Source organism: Drosophila takahashii, chromosome 3L (genome assembly GCF_030179915.1).
Source record: "Drosophila takahashii strain IR98-3 E-12201 chromosome 3L, DtakHiC1v2, whole genome shotgun sequence".
Lineage (NCBI taxonomy): Eukaryota > Metazoa > Arthropoda > Insecta > Diptera > Drosophilidae > Drosophila > Drosophila takahashii.
The window spans coordinates 8,083,605-8,102,143 of record NC_091680.1 but is presented as its reverse complement, the minus strand read 5'-3'; the positions used below and the strand labels follow the sequence as shown (position 1 = coordinate 8,102,143).

General features: G+C 37.8%; 2 protein-coding genes across 7 annotated transcripts in view; one reads left to right on the top strand and one right to left on the bottom strand.

Annotated features, from left to right (window-relative positions):
• rols (rolling pebbles) overlaps positions 1-18,539 on the bottom strand; it is a 60,225-nt gene that overhangs the window by 17,400 nt on the left and 24,286 nt on the right. For all 6 annotated transcript variants that reach the window (XM_017141582.3, XM_017141584.3, XM_017141585.3 and 3 more), the window contains 2 exons: positions 7,307-7,489; positions 5,577-5,716 (listed from right to left, as the gene is read on the bottom strand). In XM_017141582.3, coding sequence (XP_016997071.2) covers positions 5,577-5,716; positions 7,307-7,489 — 323 coding nt within the window. The remainder of the gene's footprint in view (positions 1-5,576; positions 5,717-7,306; positions 7,490-18,539) is intronic.
• Positions 11,587-12,065, top strand: LOC108057369 (uncharacterized). Its single transcript, XM_070215641.1, has 2 exons — positions 11,587-11,737; positions 11,788-12,065. The coding sequence occupies exons 1-2, from the start codon at positions 11,668-11,670 to the stop codon at positions 11,967-11,969; spliced, it is 252 nt and encodes an 83-aa protein (XP_070071742.1). The 5' UTR covers positions 11,587-11,667; the 3' UTR covers positions 11,970-12,065.

Below are 18,539 nucleotides of genomic sequence, written 5' to 3'. Positions count from 1 at the left end.
AACAGCAATGAATAATTGCACAGCGGGTAGTGAATAAAAAGACAAACAAAGAAACCCGGGTGTCTCACAATCGGAATCAGTTCGAGATGCGGCTATTCAGGCAGGTGTCGCACTATATCGCGTAAATACATAAATCTCTTGCGAAATCGAAAAACAGCAGCAGCAGCAACCACTGGCTGAGCTAATGATACACGGCAACTGCCACACATCCATCCAATCGAATACCAATTACAATGTTTGACATTCCGCAAAGTAAAAGATACAGGCGAGTACTCAAGGTGCGCTCCATTTGATTGATTGCCTTCCCCGGCTCGCGTTTTTTGGCTTTTGCTAATCATTAATACGTGATGCTATCGAAATTGTGGATAATTAACGCCATATTTGTTGCCAGCAATGGACAATTAGACGAGGCACAGACCAAAAGGAAAAATAAATTGCATGCGAGATAAAAATCGCGCTTTGCGTTCGCTGTCTAGCGTTTTTCCCTGCCTCCGAGCGGAAGGACTAATGGCTCGAAAAACGCGCTTGAATCGCCCGCGAATCGCTGCTCGATATCGGCTTTATTTGGCGCTTTTAATGCAAACTGTTTCGCATTTGAATCACTGGCATTTTCCAAGTTGATTTGTCGCCTGTGCATGTCAATCACAAACATTGAGGTATACCTCGGACTTTTGCTTCTCGGCTTTTTTGCACCTGGATATGTTTGCATTCACAGTGGTGGGCAAATCAATAAGTTTAATTAATGGAATTTATGATTTTTTTCCAAAAATAAAAAGTTTACAAATTTTTAATTTTTAGACAATTTATTTAGAAAGCGAGGGATATTCCATATATGGAAATAAAGATTTTAAATATTTTCAGCAAATAAACTAATGTACTAAAAATATTATGTTTTTAATGTTTGCTTTAATTCAATTTAACATTTACTTGGTCAAACAAGATCTTAAGTTTGTTACCATAAAGTGAGGGTTCACTAAAAATCTGTTCATAGCTGTTGGGTTTTTTTTCGAGCAGCTTATAACACGATTTCCAAACGATAATTAGACAGCGACCACGGGGCCAGCTGCCACTTAATCTAATGACAGTTCTCAGGCCCCAGCACACCTCACTCGGGAGCCAACTCCCCGGCTGATCGGCAATTGCCTAAACGACTTCTGGTTTGGCTTAGATAGATAGTTATGTAAAGTGCTCGCTGGCTACCAAACAACCACCACTACGGCTGACACACTTCCGACATACGGGTATCGTATCGGCATAACCATATCCATACCCATATCCATATCATACCCATCGTGGGGAAATGAAAATGGAAAATGGAAAATCAAGGCAACTCCGCCACTTTTGCGGACGCTCCAATTGTCGCTGGCCAAAACAGAGACAGGCACTCATTCTCCGGCCATAAACTCAATTCGCCTCAATTGCTTGCCATTGAGCTAGTTTTTCCAGGCGCATCTGGACTTCAAGTCAACTCATCTCAAAATCAAATCAAAGCGATTCGAATCGTATTAATCAGTCGCGATTGTAAAAGGAAACTTTCTTTCTTGGGCATTTCTTGGCTGGCTTTTTCAAAGCCTTCGACTTGTTTGTGCATTTGACTTAATGGCACTTAGGGGCTGTCCATATATTACGTAATCACGTTTTTGGTGATTTTTGACCCCCTCCCCCCCCTGGTGATCAAACGTAATCATTCGATAAACAACCCCCCCCCCCCCAAAGATTACGTAATCCCCAGAATAAAATTTTTTTTGTTTTAATCTGTGGATTCAAACGGAGATGCAACCCAATCTTTAATATTGTTTATAAATGAAGTTTGGTATGACACATTCGGTTCGTCTACGCTGATATTATCCCCAACATACTCTTCGTCAAGCCATTCCAGGTCTTCGCGTCCTTCGTGTGATTGAACCACTAAACATTTTCTTTTACGCCGCCCAGCCACTAAAAAAATTTTTTCTCTGCTTTCCTATTTAAGTTTGTAGCAGGGACCGTAACTGTTATAAGTTTTATTTTAAAAATCACACTTTAACAGTTATTTTCTGATTTGTAAAGTAAAACTCAAGGAATAACTGTTATTTTTTGAGTTTTATAATAAAAGTTGGCAAATAACAGTTATTCGTCGTGATCAAAAATAAAACTCAAACTTGATTTATGGCGATTTTGTGGGTAAAATAAATTAAAAAAAAATATAGGTATAAAATATGCACGGTTGCCTTTTTTAACAAATTTTTAGTAAGTTATATAAAACACGGGAATCATGTTTTTTTTAATTATTTCATTTTTTCAAAAATGTCAAGGGAATAACTGTTATTCATAAAAATAAAAAAATAACAGTTATTTTTTGAGTTTTATTATAAAAATCAAAAAATAAAAATCATTACGGATTTGTAAACTACAATGCGTGATTTTTTTGTATGAAAAATTTACAATAACACTTATTTTTGGTCCCTGGTTTGTAGATATAATTAAAGGAAAAAAGTTTTTAAATAAATTCTTTAAATAAATAAATTAAAATAAAATGATTACGTAATCATTGTACAAGACCCCCCCCCTCCCCATGTAATCAAACATAATCATTTCAATGACCCCCTCCCCCCCCCTAGGTGATTACGTAATATATGGACAGCCCCTTAGGTGTCGAACATTTTATGATTTTACGATCGATGGTGTTATATGGTACTGTCTGTCGGCTCTTGCTGATTAATTCAGGCAAATTGGGGAGGGTTACAAATGCGGTCTTTGTTTTTCAAAGTGATATCTAGAGGGGCGCCAATCTGAAGTCTGTTATCGAAATTGTAAAATGCCGTATTTGAGTAACCATTTATACTTTTTAAAAAGTTTATTTAAGAGCTTTTCTTCTTCTCGATCCTTTCTCTATCAGCTTAATCCCCTAATAACAACTTTCGCAAAAATTTAAATCAAATCTTTCGGCCCCACAATATGACAATAATTAGAAATCAATTTACACGTCGGATTTGAGATCGCCACCGATCTCTCCCGACTTGTGGACCATTGTTTGTCTAGCCCGTCCTTTTTGACTGTCGGATCAGAGTCCGCGGCCGAAAATTTACATCCATGTCCATGTCATGTGTCCGAACGACTTGGCACGTTTATGTTTGCTTATGCGCCAGTATTAAAGTCTTAAGTGAAATCCCATGTCACGTGTCAGAGAGCGGACCGAAAATACAACCCCAGCCGAAATCGAAAACTTAAAACTGAAAACTGAAGCTTGGCCACCAGACCGAAATCAATTGAGAATCGCTATGAAATAAATACTTCAGCAAATGCGAATGTTAATAAATATGCGGCGAGAAGTAAAAAGAAGCATACAGAGGAAAAAAAGGTTAAATGTATGCGAAATTATAAAAAATATTTAAATGATACTTTGAGAGTTTTTGATATTATTATAAAATTGCGTAAGTATTAAATTTTCTGCTACTTTATTAAGACATTAAAAATGAGTAATATAATAAAATAGACTTAATACCATCAGTTAATTGTAGTATCAAAAATTTCAGTTTATTTTACAAGAATTAAATCTCTGCTTGGGGAATTCATCTTTTGGTAAATTCGAGTATGGGAATATCTTTAATACTGTTCTAATTTTTTTCTCCGTGCAGAGTGGGTATTTTGGCATGGCTTAGAAAGCAGAAGACACTGGACGATGGTCGGGCCCCGAGGCGACGGCTGTCCGCCGAAGTGACCCAGTTTCCCTCCATCTTCAGCTCCATCGCCATACCATCTCCATCTCCATCTTGGATCTCCAGTTCCAGCTTCGCAGCTGCTCCTCCTGCTCCCAACTCCCAACTGCTGCTACCCAACTTCGTCTGCCGGTGGAAGCGGTGGAAAAACAAACTGTCAGTTTAACCATTTGACAGTCGCTTTGAGATACACAAGCGCAGATATGAGATACGACTATGGGTTCGAGTATCTGCAGCTACTTCTGCGGCGACTGCATCCTGCCAGACAAGCTATCTGGCACTGGCGATCTGCTTCATCCCCCCAATCCTCATCGTCATCCCCAGCCGAAGCCCCCTGATCTTCCCAGTCCCAAATCCCCAAGAATTGGCTCCCAACGGCGCCCGACAATTGAAACTTTTGCGCCGTTTTGGCGTATTTAAAGTGACATTTGCTGACAGTCGGTCGGCGATGATCCCGATGGAAAAGATTCGAGAGGATCGCCGGTTCGGCGGAGGAGGAGCAGCCTGTGATCTACGATACAAGCAATGGCAGTGGTTGATTTTTAATCGACGAGCTGATCAGTTCAGTGGGAAGAGTTATCTTTATTGTTAAATCAAATTCATTTAATTAAGCGGAAAGTGATGGCTTTAATTGTTTTGTAGATTTTTCGCTACTGATTGATGGTTTTTTTAGAAAACTGATGGTTGACTTGAAAGCGAACATTTTATTTCCAACAAAATTATAACCACACACAAAAAAAGCATGTCCCGTAAAATCAATATGGCCATGTACATTTCAGGTCATGCAAAACCCATATCGTTTCTGCATGAAATAAATAATGTAAAATCGATCTACGTTTCATATTGATTTTTTTGGGTGCAGTGCTAAAGTATCAACATTATTCTAATCCATTTCTTAATTTTTCGTTGTAATATTCGTCTCATCAACATATCCCAAAAAGCTTTCTGGTACCACCCAGAAATAAAAGGTTATAACCATTATGTCTCCTTGGAACCTAATTTTAACATAGAACAAATTGTTTCACACTCTATGATGACTTGATTAAAAGCGGATTAAACCGTTTTACGATCAGCTTTAACATAATTTTGGGGCCCAGAAAGGTCTTCCGCCTACGTTTTCGACCAAACGGGAACTCTTTTGGAAATACTCTTTGGAAAATGTGTCAAAGTGGCGCTGCTGATAACCCAAATGGGCGACAAAAGAGGCGCTTAGAAAGATGAGCGGAAATGGGAGTCGTTGAGATGTAAGTATAACAAAAGTCGCTTCACCGACAGTTACAAAAGAGATTTCTTTCTCTTTTCCATTCTTCGGCGTCGATTTCTTTGCTTTTTCTTTTCTTTGCCCTCCCCACTTTTCCACTTCTCTGATGGAGTCTCTTCAACTCTAGTGGCAGCATAATCAAGAGGCCATTAAAGTAAACACACTAAAGACGACGCCGATTCCCCTGGATCGCCACCTTCAAATGCTGTCTGTGATATTAAAAGTTACTATTTTTGTAAAGTGGGCAAAGTACTTAGAAGATAAATACCAATAACCTGGGTAGATGGAATATATTTATGATACCCAGTCATGAATTCTTAATGTATAATTATAATAAAATGTGTAGGTACTATTTGCGCTGTAAATGTTCATAAGTTCACTGTCGTTACCTACAGCTATTTAAAAGTTCTTAGAAAAACTACTTATGAATCTAATTTTTAAATAAAATAATCTCACTACAATTTTAATATTTTAAAGATAAACTTTGCAGTTAGACTCATAGTTGGGAAAATATAATGCAGCTATATAATAAAGTTAGCTTTCTCGAAACGTTCAAACACCTTTGCTATATACTGAGTACGACAACTTTCGAGGAGTATCTTATAGTACGCACTCACCTGCATGTAGCGCGCCAGAGCCGCGTTCCGTTGCGCATGCGATCTGAGCTGCGGCTGCGGAGATCCAAGAGGACTCACAATCGTCGATGTGGATCCACCGATTCCGGTGTCGTAGCCCTGAGCGTTGGCGCCATCAACATCTGTGGGAGAAGAAAAAACGAGAAACAAATGCAAAACGATGTTAGTAATCAAGTCAAGAAATGTTTGCACAAACGCACTCGGGAAAAAATGCAAAGTTTAATTGTGGAAATGTGTGAGTGCAAAAAGTCGGGTGAAAAGTGGCACAAATGCATGAATGTGTTATATGTATGTGGCCCTTGAGAAAGACGTTTTTCCTGCCGTATGCATTGGGTCAAAGATGAATGAAGTGGGTCAAGAAGTCATCGGTAAATCGTGAATCTTTATTGAACTGGTGGGAAAAGTATCGTGCTAAATTTCTTACTTAGAGGCTCAGGAAAAATAAACAAAAATTAATATGAAATCTTTACATTTCAGTTAATTATTAAATATTTTTATATAATTTTTAAAATTCTAATTTTTGGCATTCAGTCTTCCTAAGCTTTGTCTTTCTTAAGGCTCATTCACCGCAATTTTTTTGAGTGCCCCTTCAAGTCTCACATAATTATCCCATCTAAATACCGTAACAACAACTGGTTGAGGTAATTTCCATTCCACGAACTGTATCACTTAATTAGGTATGCAAATAAAGCAGAGCCCTGATCATAAATAAAGAGCAACCCAGCGAAGTCGCAGGCCAGATCGTAAATTCTCACAGCCAGAGGCCCCAAAGCAGGTGACACGATCGTGTACGATTGGCAGCTAATAAATCCAGTGGCAGGCTGGGCTTTAGGAATCGTGTCAGCACTTGGCTAAAGACGGACATAACTTTCGGTTTTCATGGGCTTGTAACCGGTAGGAGTTGGCGGTTGGCTTAAGTCCCCGGTTCAGGCCACTGTCTCGTGGGCTTCTGCTTTTTATGAAGTTAACCGACAATACGAACTCTGCATGCCAAGCAATTTGTACGCAATCCGAATATTAATTTACCAGAAATAGGAGGTGAGTATGCCAAGTCCAGGTATCGCACGATCAGTAGCTGCATTTGCAACTTGATCCGCTATTTTAACGACTGAAGAAATTGCCAAGCACTGCGAATTCTAATGTAACGTTTTTTTGCGAGAAATGGCCAAGAGTATTTAGAAATACAGAATTCTTGGGTGGAAAATCAGGATCTTGGTATCAGGTAAAAATATGATTTAATGATAAAATATGTTGATATATATTTTTAAGGAAATTAAATAAAGAAAAGGTTTTAATGTCGTCTATAATTACTAACTTTTCTTATTCCACCTTGATGATCTAAAAAACCTTTTCATAATTATTTTAGCATATACATATTATATCTAACTAAAGGGTCAAGATATACCATTTTAAAATTAATTTGGTATTATTATACTTTTTGAAAACCTTTCTCACTTCAATTTAAAGATGGTCGTTCAACCACTTAAATATCCATTTGTTTCGGCATTCCTTCACATAAAAACCAAACAAAACACCCGGCATTATTATTGGTCCCAGTGCAATTTCTTTGGCATTTTGCACTCAACATGTAACAAAATATTTGGCTGCCTCATATGGCATATCCGAGTATCCGAGAGATATGCGAAAAAAGCGACGAGATACACAGCGAAACAGCATATCTGCGCGGTACTGAGATGGAGATACGGACTCACCTTTCAGCGAGCTGTTCATGCACATGGGGCACTGGTCGTTGCGGAACATGCAGGAATAGCACCGTTCGTGTCCGCAGGTGTCGATCAGTTTCCGTCTCTTGCCCTTGTCGAAGGATATGCGGCAGGAGGGGCACACGGAGCCACTGGCATCGTGTTCCAGGAGACGTCGGATGGACTGGAGATCTGCAAAGGGAGATTGCCGAAGCGAAGGGATACATTATTATGAGTTGAGAGTCTGCAAACGGGTTAATATATAAAGTGAGCATAAAAAAAAGAAACAGTTTAAAGCGTTTCAAAATGGTAATGAGGAAATTACGAGAAGCCCTTCAGAGGGTTCCACAAACAGGTGTTTATTTATTATTCCTGGAATCAGTATTAGTCGGGCAGATTATCATAAGCTTAAAACTCATACTTGTACTTAATATAATAATATAATATGAAGGATGTTCATATCATTATTTTAAAAAGGGTAATTGAAGGTAGATTATATAAGCGTGTGTATTTATCTGTTATTATGTTTTCTAATTTATTCGACTTGGAGATTATATTTCCGAAAATGCTACATATATAATGCTATTTATGTTAAACATTAAACTTGGGGAAATGCACCATAATATTAGATACTATGGAGCAAACAATAAAATTAATTTAAATTAAAATATTTTGTGGTACCAATTAAATAGTTGTTATCCCAAAAAATTTTCCAATTATTTTAATCAGCTCAATAATGATATCGCCAAGTCAACAATCCCATTAATTTCGATACCTTCTGAAACTTAAAGCTTAGATGCCATTTTCCAGTTTCCACTCCTAACCAGATCAAACGGCCAAAAAAGAGTTACAAATTCAAATCTAAATACACAAATCTCGTTGCACTTGTTTTATGGCCACCGTTTGCATAAATTGACTCTGTCAATTAAATCTCGTTTGTGCAACTGTCAATTGTCATGGACCCAATCTCTGTCGGCAAAAAAAGGTATTCGCCTGTTCAGCGTTTTTTTTTGGGTTTTCTTTAGGATCGTTTATCGTTTGTTTAGCTTTTCAGCTGCACCTGCTCTCCTCCTCCTCAGTGTTTTTGCCCCACCAACTGGCTATTTAAACCAATGCCAATCAGCGGAATTCTTTTCTTGACTGCACTTGGCTCGTACTCGTAATTGATTTAATCTACGCCGCCTGCCTGGTTTATTATTTCTATTAGCACTTTGTCTTTCTGTGTCAATATTATGTAAAAATGCCGGCCACCGAACGTCAGCGTTTTCATTTGCCTCGCTTTATTTGTTTTTTGTTTACAAATTTTGAGTGAAAAAATTGCTGACAATCAATTGAATTCAGCGGAATCAGAAGCAATGGGAACAAATTATTTCTTTTTATGTAGAACTTAATTGCTTTAGCTTGTCATGAAAACTACCGAATCAGATGTATACAAAGAAGTGGTAAAGAAATTTGTATTTTAAACAAGATATATAAGAGACAAATTAAAAATGAAATATTCGTGGAAAAATGATTTATTTTAACTTTACTATATCATCATTATTTATCCTCCTCATCCTATCAATTTGTGGCTTTAAAGTGCATATTTTTCGTACTTTTTTATTTATCTTACTGCGTTCCCCAATTAGTTGGCCAATTTGAGGACGTCAGTTGCAAGTTGCAACCCCAACATGCATTTTGCCACCCCTGAAACGATGTTTCCCTCGCTTTTGCGGCATCTGGTGCATTTGCTGCTTTTGCGCCTGCGCACACGACACGCCACCGGTGGCGATTGCTGCCGCATTTGACATTCTCTGCAATATGCAAATTGCCTTTTGTCTGCGACCAAACAAATGTCATTCGGGGTGCACTTGTTGATGGAACAGTTGTTCATAAGTTGTGCCATGTGCGACGACGCGGTTGACTCTTTGGAAGGGGTCACACTTTGGCATGGTCAATTGTATGCCATGCCATGCCATACCTTCCCATCCCATACCTAACCCATCCAACGCAGACTTTGCCAGTGAAGTTCAAAGATAAGCCAGTCCATGTGGGCTGTGAACTGTGGTTACCTCCTCCTCCTCTTTCTTTCCCAGAGCCTCCTTTCAAGATTCCTCTCCAATCCAGAGGACTAGCAGCTGCGGCGGCCCACGCGGGAAAAGCGGAGAACTGGCGAAAATATCAAACTGCGGTTTTTGATTTGCAATAAATAAGCGGGGAAATGGTCGACTGGTTTTATACCCTGTACTTGCAGGGTTTGTAGAATTATATATAAGACTACGAAAATATTAACCCATAAATATAATGCTCATTCTTCATTATTAGTTCATAAGTTCAAACTTAAGATAGTTTGAATTTTGTTTAAGTAATCCCAAAGGTTAATTAGTCTAATAAGAGTTTATATAATAATTATTTATATTTCTATATTAATTTTACCCATTTGGCTTTCAATATTTACTTTAAAAAACCTTAGGTATCCCCTGTTCGAGTCAATCGACATTTTCGCTCTTTCTCGTTTTTGTCAAGTGGGCATGAATGGCTGTGGATATATGGATATGGAAATGGAAGTTGGAGTAGAAGTCGAAGCCCATGCGCTTGTAATCCACTTTGCCAGCCGACCGGACGTGGTTCTCGTTGGCGGTTGTCGAAGTCGTTGTTTCCCACTCTCGAAAGCCCCGAACAGGAATCGCAAAGCCATCTGACTTAGTCTGGGGTTTTTGGTCAAACGAGGCATCTTGGCCGCCAGAAAACAGACTGGCCGTCGACCATTTGTACTTATGCAATCGATAAAGTGCTATCTCCAAGTCTCGAAGTCAAGTCACCTGCTGGACAAGATGATTTGTTGGCTGTCCTCCCAGGTTACAATTTTCTGTGTGGGCTGGGAACGACATCCAAGAGGTTTCGGGGCTATCGATAGTAAAAAGTCTTGAGACTTGTTTTGGCAACCTAGCTGCTTTAATCGGGGAAATCATAACCATATATCAAATATTAGCATGTTGTTAATTTGGTTTTTTTTCCAAAACATATTATTATATTTTTCTATTTTGAAAGTTAATAATAATTTTATAGTGTTCCCAGAGACCTTGACTCTTTGATAGTAACTACGACATAAACATATATTTTAAGTTATGCATTTAGCTCGTTATCTGCGCTCAAATGGATGACATCCTGTAGAAATATGTAAGGGTTTCCTGTCGCCTGCAATTTTCTAGGCTTCCAACTCCTTTGAAAGGCAGCTGGTTTTATAAATCCGATACAACGTGTGGGCTGCCAGGAGGTACTTATGTATGTTCTTGTAAAAACATTTACATTTTTATATGCATTCATCAGGCTTAGACACGCACCTTGTTCTATAGACCGTGGAAATAGACTTAATTTCATGGGTATTAAACAAATTAATTGCGTGGATGCAGTTTCGCAATTCTTGGCTCATAAATTATGGCCGAAATAGGAAAGATCCCAGCTGCGGTTGATTTATGGAGCCTGTTGTAGAGACCAATGCACTCTCTTGTTAAAAAATTTTAATGCAACAATGGAAAAAATACGTAAATTGCTAAATTATGCGAGGTTAGCTACTGCAAGGGATCGCCATCCCCTTCAAGTTTTTCCTTTTTTTTTCCACGCATGCGCGGCACAATTCTGGGCTGCTGTTAGTTTGCTGTTCATTGGATTTGCGGTCTGTGCTAAATTGATTTGAATTTTCCGCCGCATTTTCCTCTCTCTCTGTGGCCGCAAATAAATGTTAGTGGCCTGCCGGTTTGCCCCCTCAAAGCTTCCAAGTTTCTGCGTCGCATGTGGGCGTTTTATTTCTGCTAAATTGGCAAACCACGATGGATCGTACGGCTATATGGTGTAGTAGGTGTGTGGGCGATATATCTGCGTGTCTGCATCTGTCTGCGCGCTTGTGCTGGCACTTGTTTTCCTTTATGTAATTTCTTTGCAAATTATTTTCTTAATACCCAACTCGGGCCTAATTCAATTTGCGGTTTTCCCTCTAACCGAAACGTTCCCAGCGGAATGCCTCTGGAATGCGGAATGATGATACCCGTAGTTGTGGCGGTTTAGCCACAAAATTCAAATTTGTAAGTACATAAGTGGTAAAGTGGTTCTCAGAGGAATGTGGGAATCTAAGAAAGGGAATTCTCGGTGAACAAAGTTCATAGCAATCAAATAGAAGAAGTAATGAGAAAAATTAACCTAAAAAGGTATTAGAAAATATATTATTGTTCAGTTTTTTGGAGTGTATTATTAAATAATTTTTGATTTTTCACCGTATTTTTAGAATGGTTAATTTTGTTTTTGCATTTTACCGCTGCAAATCCCATTTAAGAACATTAGATACACTATTTATCTGTCTTTATGCATGACTTTAATACAACTGCCTTTTCAAAATGATTTTCATATGGTTTATACTGGGATCAATACTTTTTCCAAGTCCTGCGGAATTTTTATTTCTTAAGGGTAAGATTCAAAAAACCATTTACAAATTTTTTAAAAATGCTTACTTTTAGTTTGCAATAATGGCGGGTCCTGCGTTAACGAGAAATGGAGAAATAGCACTCATTGGAACGTTGTTTGTATGGAATGGATGGAACTTAAAAGTAACGAAGCTGACAAATGTCGTAAACCCTGGAAATGTTGCCACACTACGGAATACGAAAAAAAGATTCCATATCGGAAAGGCGAAGCGTGAAGCCCTAAGTTTAATATCAGCCAAGTGACAATATCGTAGAAACTGGTTTCTAATTTTATGACCCATTAAAATAAATAAAGTCAAAACAAAAGGGCACGAGCTTTTCTTGTTCTTCTGCGAAAGAGAATTAAAATAAGCCAGTCATAAAAGCCGTGTTAATAACCTCGGATGTGTAAAAATAGCACCCGCAACACATCACAACATCATATAGTCAATATTTTTTATATTAAAATTTTCTATAATAAAAAAATTAAATATTTTTGGTCAAAATACCAAACCTATAATAAAATCGCCTGCAAATCGCTTGAAAATCGCTAGCGGTTTTAAAGTACAGTTTTATAGGCACTGAGTAAAAGTATTTTTGATATTTTCATCTGTTTCGCAGGGCAGGTCAGGGTTATTCTAAATGGAGTTTTGCTATGCGGATTGGACAGCTCAGGGTTAAGTGGAGAAACGTCTGACCCAGCGGGGGAATGATGGTGGGCGAGGGAGAGGGGATCACACTCCCGCCGAGCTCCAATAGAAAAATGCGTATTCATTACAATTGATTGACAGACGACTGGACTCGAACCCAGACCAAATCAATTCATGCCTGAAGTGAGCGCCCAACGGACCATGGACCATTTACCAGTTGCCACCAAAGCCAAAGAAAAAACCCCAAGCACCACTGACCACCAGTACAACCACAATGGACAGCTTTTTGCAGCCTCAATTAGATTTCAGCAAAAAGCCAATAGCATGTTCCCACTTAAAATAAAGTTTATTGAATTAACAACTAAATTTCTAACTTTAGGTTTAAGGTCCTCAAGCCAAATTGCTATTATTTAATTCCAAATAAAATATGTATTTATAGTGTGGAAAATTACTAATTGCTAATTAATAAACAAAACTTATTTGAAATCTTTGCAAAATATTTTTTATATTTTTCTGAGTGCCCTGCAAATGATTCTTCAGTGACATGGAACATTTTCTTTCCACTTCTGCGGTTTTCCATTGTTCACAGTTTTAGATAAATTGGTAGTAAATTGCTTTGACTTTGGATTTTGTTTTGTTTATGTTTGATTGCTTTTAACATAAATTTTATATTGTGTTTTAAATCTGATCAATTTGAAGGGCTTTGTTTCGATAAAACATTTTCAAGTTCACTACGTGGGTAGAAAGCGTTTTGTTATATTTTTATTTTATTACACGATTTCTTGTGAATATTTTTTTCTCTCGACTTTTGTTGTGCACAATTTGCGTGGGTCATGGTTGGCATTGTTGTGATTTTGAGAGCGGTATCCGTGTGGATAGTGTTTGTCATCGTTGGTTTTCGAATGAGTCAGCTTGCCGGCGAGTCGGAAGTGAATCAAAGCGATCTATAATTATACCGGTATTCCTGTGTGCTTAAATTTGCATTATTCTGGGAATCAGTGGGTGTGCATAGGTTTCCTGAATCTTAAAACCCTTTTTACAGCAAAATGGTGACAAAATAAATAAGAATTCTATGCAAGAATGAGAGCACAGAAGAGAAAGGTGAAAACAAGAAGACAGGTAAGAAAAAAAAGCAAAGAAAACAAGTCAAATTAACCGCGAAATTGGATGTTTCTCGTTCGTTTTTCGTTTCTGGTAGTTATGCGTTAACTTTTTATGCTTTTTCGAAAGCCCGGCCAGCGAATTGTGAAGTAAGCCCAGAAACGAACTGTTAAATGTGTCATAAAACCGCGAGAGCTGTCCGGTTAAATGAGTCGCAAACAAATCGGCGACCATAAATAACCCAAATGGCCACTCGAATGGCAAATTTCGTGAGATTCTGCACTTTGATGCGCTCTCTAGCAGTTCGTGAAAACGTGAGCTGAGTTGGGCTGAGTTGAGTTCGGTTGAGCTCGTTTGAGAAGAGTTACCTAAGCGTAGCCTGCGGGGAAAACAACCGGGAAACTGGGCAGGAAAAACGAGGCGTTGCCAACTGGCCAACTGAAAACTATGGACCACTGCGCAGAGGGCATCGCTCACTTTTCAGGGAAAACCCATGACAAATACACGGTGGAAAATGTAACTAAAAATGGTAAGGATTGTATTGAAATCCTAACCTTTAAAACTGTATTTAAAATAAAAATAATAATAATGTAATAAAAAACAATTAAATAAAGTATCTCTGCTTATTTTTTTGTGAATTAAAGAAAAGTCGAATAGCTCATACATATTAATCTATATTTTTTATCTTTCTCCAACAAATTATAGAAATAAATTATATATTTTTTTTTCAGAATACTCATACTAAAGTCTCTTAAGACTCTATGTTTTGTATCTTCCTTTCGGAAGTTGTATATTTCACATGTCTTTAACCATCCATAACCTTAACACTCCACTTCTGCACTCCAGTTTATATTTGTTTTCTTTTATCTATCTTTTAGCATTGACCCACATTCCCGGAAAGGCGGCAAGACGAAGACAACAAGTTCAGGCCATATGTGCCATATGTATAAGACACCATCTTGAGGTGATCGCCGAGTGAAATGTCACCATTAGTCAAAGCCAAATCAAATGTATAGCCGTAAATTAATATTTATGGCACTTAAAAATTGTGCGACACATGCAAATCCGAATGTGTGTCAAGCCGGCCGGAAATTTGCCAACACACACGCAGCAAATACACAGAAATAAAGTCACCCAATGCGAATAAATCAAATGGCACTTCCGCTGCAACGTGGGCAGTATGGTTTTAAAGAGCTGGAGAACCCGAGCCCGCCAGCCGAATGAAAAGTGACAATTTCATTGTGGAAGACGTCGAGTATTTCCAGCCCCCAGAGCCCCAGACAAGCACCCAAGTCAATGCCGCGGGATTTCGTACTTGTAAACAATTTTTGCACGTTTTTTGCTTATTTTTTTATTACTATTTCTTTCTTTGGAGTGGAGTACAATTTCGGGGGAAGCCCACGCACAAAAACTCGGCCCAGACAAGCTGGCCACCTCGTCTATCGGGTAATTCATTCATTTCCAATACGCCCCAGCTGCATTCACAGCTGATTCATTCACTCGATCATTCGTTCGCGTTCCATTCATGAGACATTTTTGACAAACAGTCTTCGAGAGTCGCGGGTTTTTTGGGTCGTCGCAGTCATCGTGGTCGTATCGAGTATATAGTAGTCTTAGCCGTGGTCCAGAGATCTCTGTCCATAATTGGCAGCGACCATCGATCAGTCGCCTCGCTAATGCGGGCTCGTAGGCTGCATTTAGCCAGTGATTCGAGACTCGAGTTCCCAAAGATTTAGTGCATCGCCTTGGTTTTTGTTTATATGGCCGATCGGAGTTGGGCAATTTGTTAGGCTATAATTGCCTGCATTATGCGGGTTCGAGGTGGAAATAAAAGACAGGTGATAAAAGCTTATAAATCTTGGTAAAGGTTTATTATTGATTAACACCAAAAATTACAGTTCTAGAAAGACGAAGTAATTTATATTTCCAAATCTTGGTAAAGAAAAGCTTTAAGGTTTTCAATATTATTTTCATTTAAATCCATTTAGTAAACACTAAAAATATTTCTGATTGCATTTTGTGTATAGAAAATAAATTATTCATATACCATTTAAAACCGATTATTAAATACTCAAAAAAGAAATCTGTAACTCCACATTCCGTTCCACTAAATCAATAAACAACTGATATCTGCAACCTGAGATCTGTTTTCAAACGCATTTCATACGGAAAACCAAAACACTTCAATTCAATACAAAGGCAAGTCATCGCTTAAAAATTCATTTCAAATCATTTCATCGATTCAGATTAACTTTCCATCAACAAAAGACTACCACACTAAATCGACCTTGGCGCATTAGTCTTATGCATAATCGGTTGGTCTAAAATGCATAATTATGCAGATGAAATATCATCTGCCCGAAAGTCTCTTCTGGCATCTGACTAACTAGTCGGTCCGCTTTGGTTTTGCGTTTTCCCTTTGGGGCTAAAAAATTAGATTGAAATTAATTAAGAAAATTAAGTGGCTAATTTGGGATTCGAATTTCTTTAATAGTTAGAAAAAAACCAAACAAGCCGCCCAAATTAATTACGCATTTTCATCGAAAACGAATTAATTTAGTGGACTCGACAACGGGAAAAAACAAAAATGAAAGAAATCTGAATACATATTTGTCATGATGGCTCGCTCAACTTTAGAATTTTTAAGCTTTTTTATTTGACAATAAATCTGCAGAAATTTGCTTTGCTAATGCTATGTTTAAACATAAATTTACGATGTTATCTTAATAGTTTATAAACGTTGCTAATGTGCTAAAATTAATTTTGGCTATGCCAAATTTGCAAGAACGCGAGAAGAGAGAAAATGTATGGGAACGTATATTAATTATTTGCAGAAATTATAAAAAGAAACCACTTTTTTTTATAAAAAATTAAAAAGGTAGCATTTTTAAATTAATTTATCTATTCTATCTATATTTTTAAGTTTATGGCTATTTGATTTGAAGTGCCCCTTTGGCACAAGTCTTCTATTTTGGGTCTATCACCATAATTTGTAAAGACAATATTTCTGTTTTCGTTGTCAAATATCGTTGGCGACATTAGCACATCATTAGCGGTATTTGTTGCTACTTCTGGCCAAGATTTTTCTACTATTTCTGGTTTTGGCTACTGATCTAAGATCCTCCTTCTGGCCAACATTGGTCCATTATGCTAATGGCTCAACAGCGGCTTCGGAGTCCGCAGTTGTTGCAGAAGTTTCTGATAAATTATAAAATATTTCTCTCAACTGGATTGGGCATAAATCTGCATAAATTACCCATCTGGAAACCCTATATCCCCCTCCAGAATTGACAAGTTTTCAGCATTTGTCTGGCGCGTTACGCGACGCTATCGATGGTAATCTGCCACAAAGTCTTCGAAGGCAGCATACCAAATGAGGAAGGCCAACACGTGTGGGCGCCACTTGGAGTGGATGCCACACACACGGTAAAATTCAACAAAATTTAAATTTAAAATAATATTTGGGAAAGAAATATACATTTTGGTTTAAAACCTTTCAAAGAATATAAAAAAATTATTAAAATATCTAAAATTCCAATTCCAGATGTAAATTTAGGAATATTTGTATCATAAATGTTTGCTATATTTTTTCTTTGAGTGCATCCAAATGCATACCCTATTTGTATCTACATCTTTCTTTGGTGTTTCTAATGTGTGTTAGATTTAATTTCCCCTTTCGATCTATCGCCGTTTATTGTGGCGTTTAAGGCACTTTCTCAGCTCCGTTCTGGCGATCATTAATCATTTCTTTCCCTGGGCGGGGCTGGTAAATATTTTGACCAATATTTGTACCAGTTTTATCGTTCTTGTTTTTTCTCGTTCGGCTTTTGTTTTTGTAGTTTCTGAATTTTTAATTTGCTGTAAATAGAGCGTGTGATTGGCCCCGCCGTCGCCGTCGAAGTTGATTTCAACTTTTTTCGGTTTTTGTATCTCAAAATAAAATTTTTAATGCCTTTTGATTGATTGATTTCGCTTTTTATTTTGTAAGAATCGAAGAGAATCAGCACTGTTAGTATTTCTTTGTGAAATCAATCCCTGAGATAGAATATTTGGTTACCTTTTTGTAATTGTTTGATTGACAGCTTAAATTGGCATCGTTGGCAAAACAAAAATTGATAAAGTCAATAAAGAATTTAAAAATAATTTTAAGCTGTCATTGTTTTAAATGAGTCATAAATTGGTGAATGGACATATGGGTTACTGATCGGAGATCATGGAACTTTTATTTCTATTTTAAGCCTAAAATACTTGGGTACACTGTAATGTTTTCTCATAACTGACCTTACATCCACACAACCCCATAATTACAAGTTGAAGTATTAGCTGCCCATAGTTACATTACCCATATGATTAATGGAGCACCCAGCCCAACCAGATAAACCTCAGATTATCGACGAACATGAGCAGCAAGTACGCGAAAAAGAAGATCTAATGGCTCGACTTACAACCAACATCGAGTGGTTATAAGTTATAAGTAGTTACCCAATCGCAGTCTCAGGTGTTCGTTTGTCAATGGATGACAAAACCAGTGTAAAACCTCATGTAAGACCGAGACTTTCCCCGCCCCTTGGCCCCTTAACCATTTGCCTTGCTTGGGCAATTTGCCACGCTCTTTAGAGTGTATCAAATTCGAAATAATCCAGCAACAAATTGCCTCCAAAAACGTGATCGAGTTGACATTGAAATGTTGTTTTGTTGGCAAACTGGCATGGAAAACTTAATAGCAGCGCCACACATATCGCCCTATGAAATCAACTATTCTATAATGAACCGAACAGAATTGGTCTGTCAGGCGTATTTATAGTGAAAAGAACGGAGCGCTTCAATTGATAATGAAAATACACAATTAAGAGTTCAACTGATTTAACCCGGCGAAAATGAAAAAGCCTCAACACAAATTGAATCTGGGGACTCGAAAATCAAACTTAGTATACATAAATTGTTATAGAATTATGCTCAAGTTGTTACCACAAGATGACATAAGCCTCGAAAGTATTTGGCACTTATTGTTCTTGACTTCTCATGTAAATCGTTTGACCGACAGGTTTATAAATC

What these genes read in the sequence shown, in the direction of transcription:
- LOC108057369 (XM_070215641.1), top strand. Translation starts at nt 11,668, where the DNA reads ATGATTTTCATATGGTTTATACTGGGATCAATACTTTTTCCAAGTCCT. An exon ending in GGAATTTTTATTTCTTAAGG is followed by an intron (nt 11,738 to 11,787) that starts GTAAGATTCAAA and finishes GCTTACTTTTAG; the next exon opens with TTTGCAATAATGGCGGGTCC.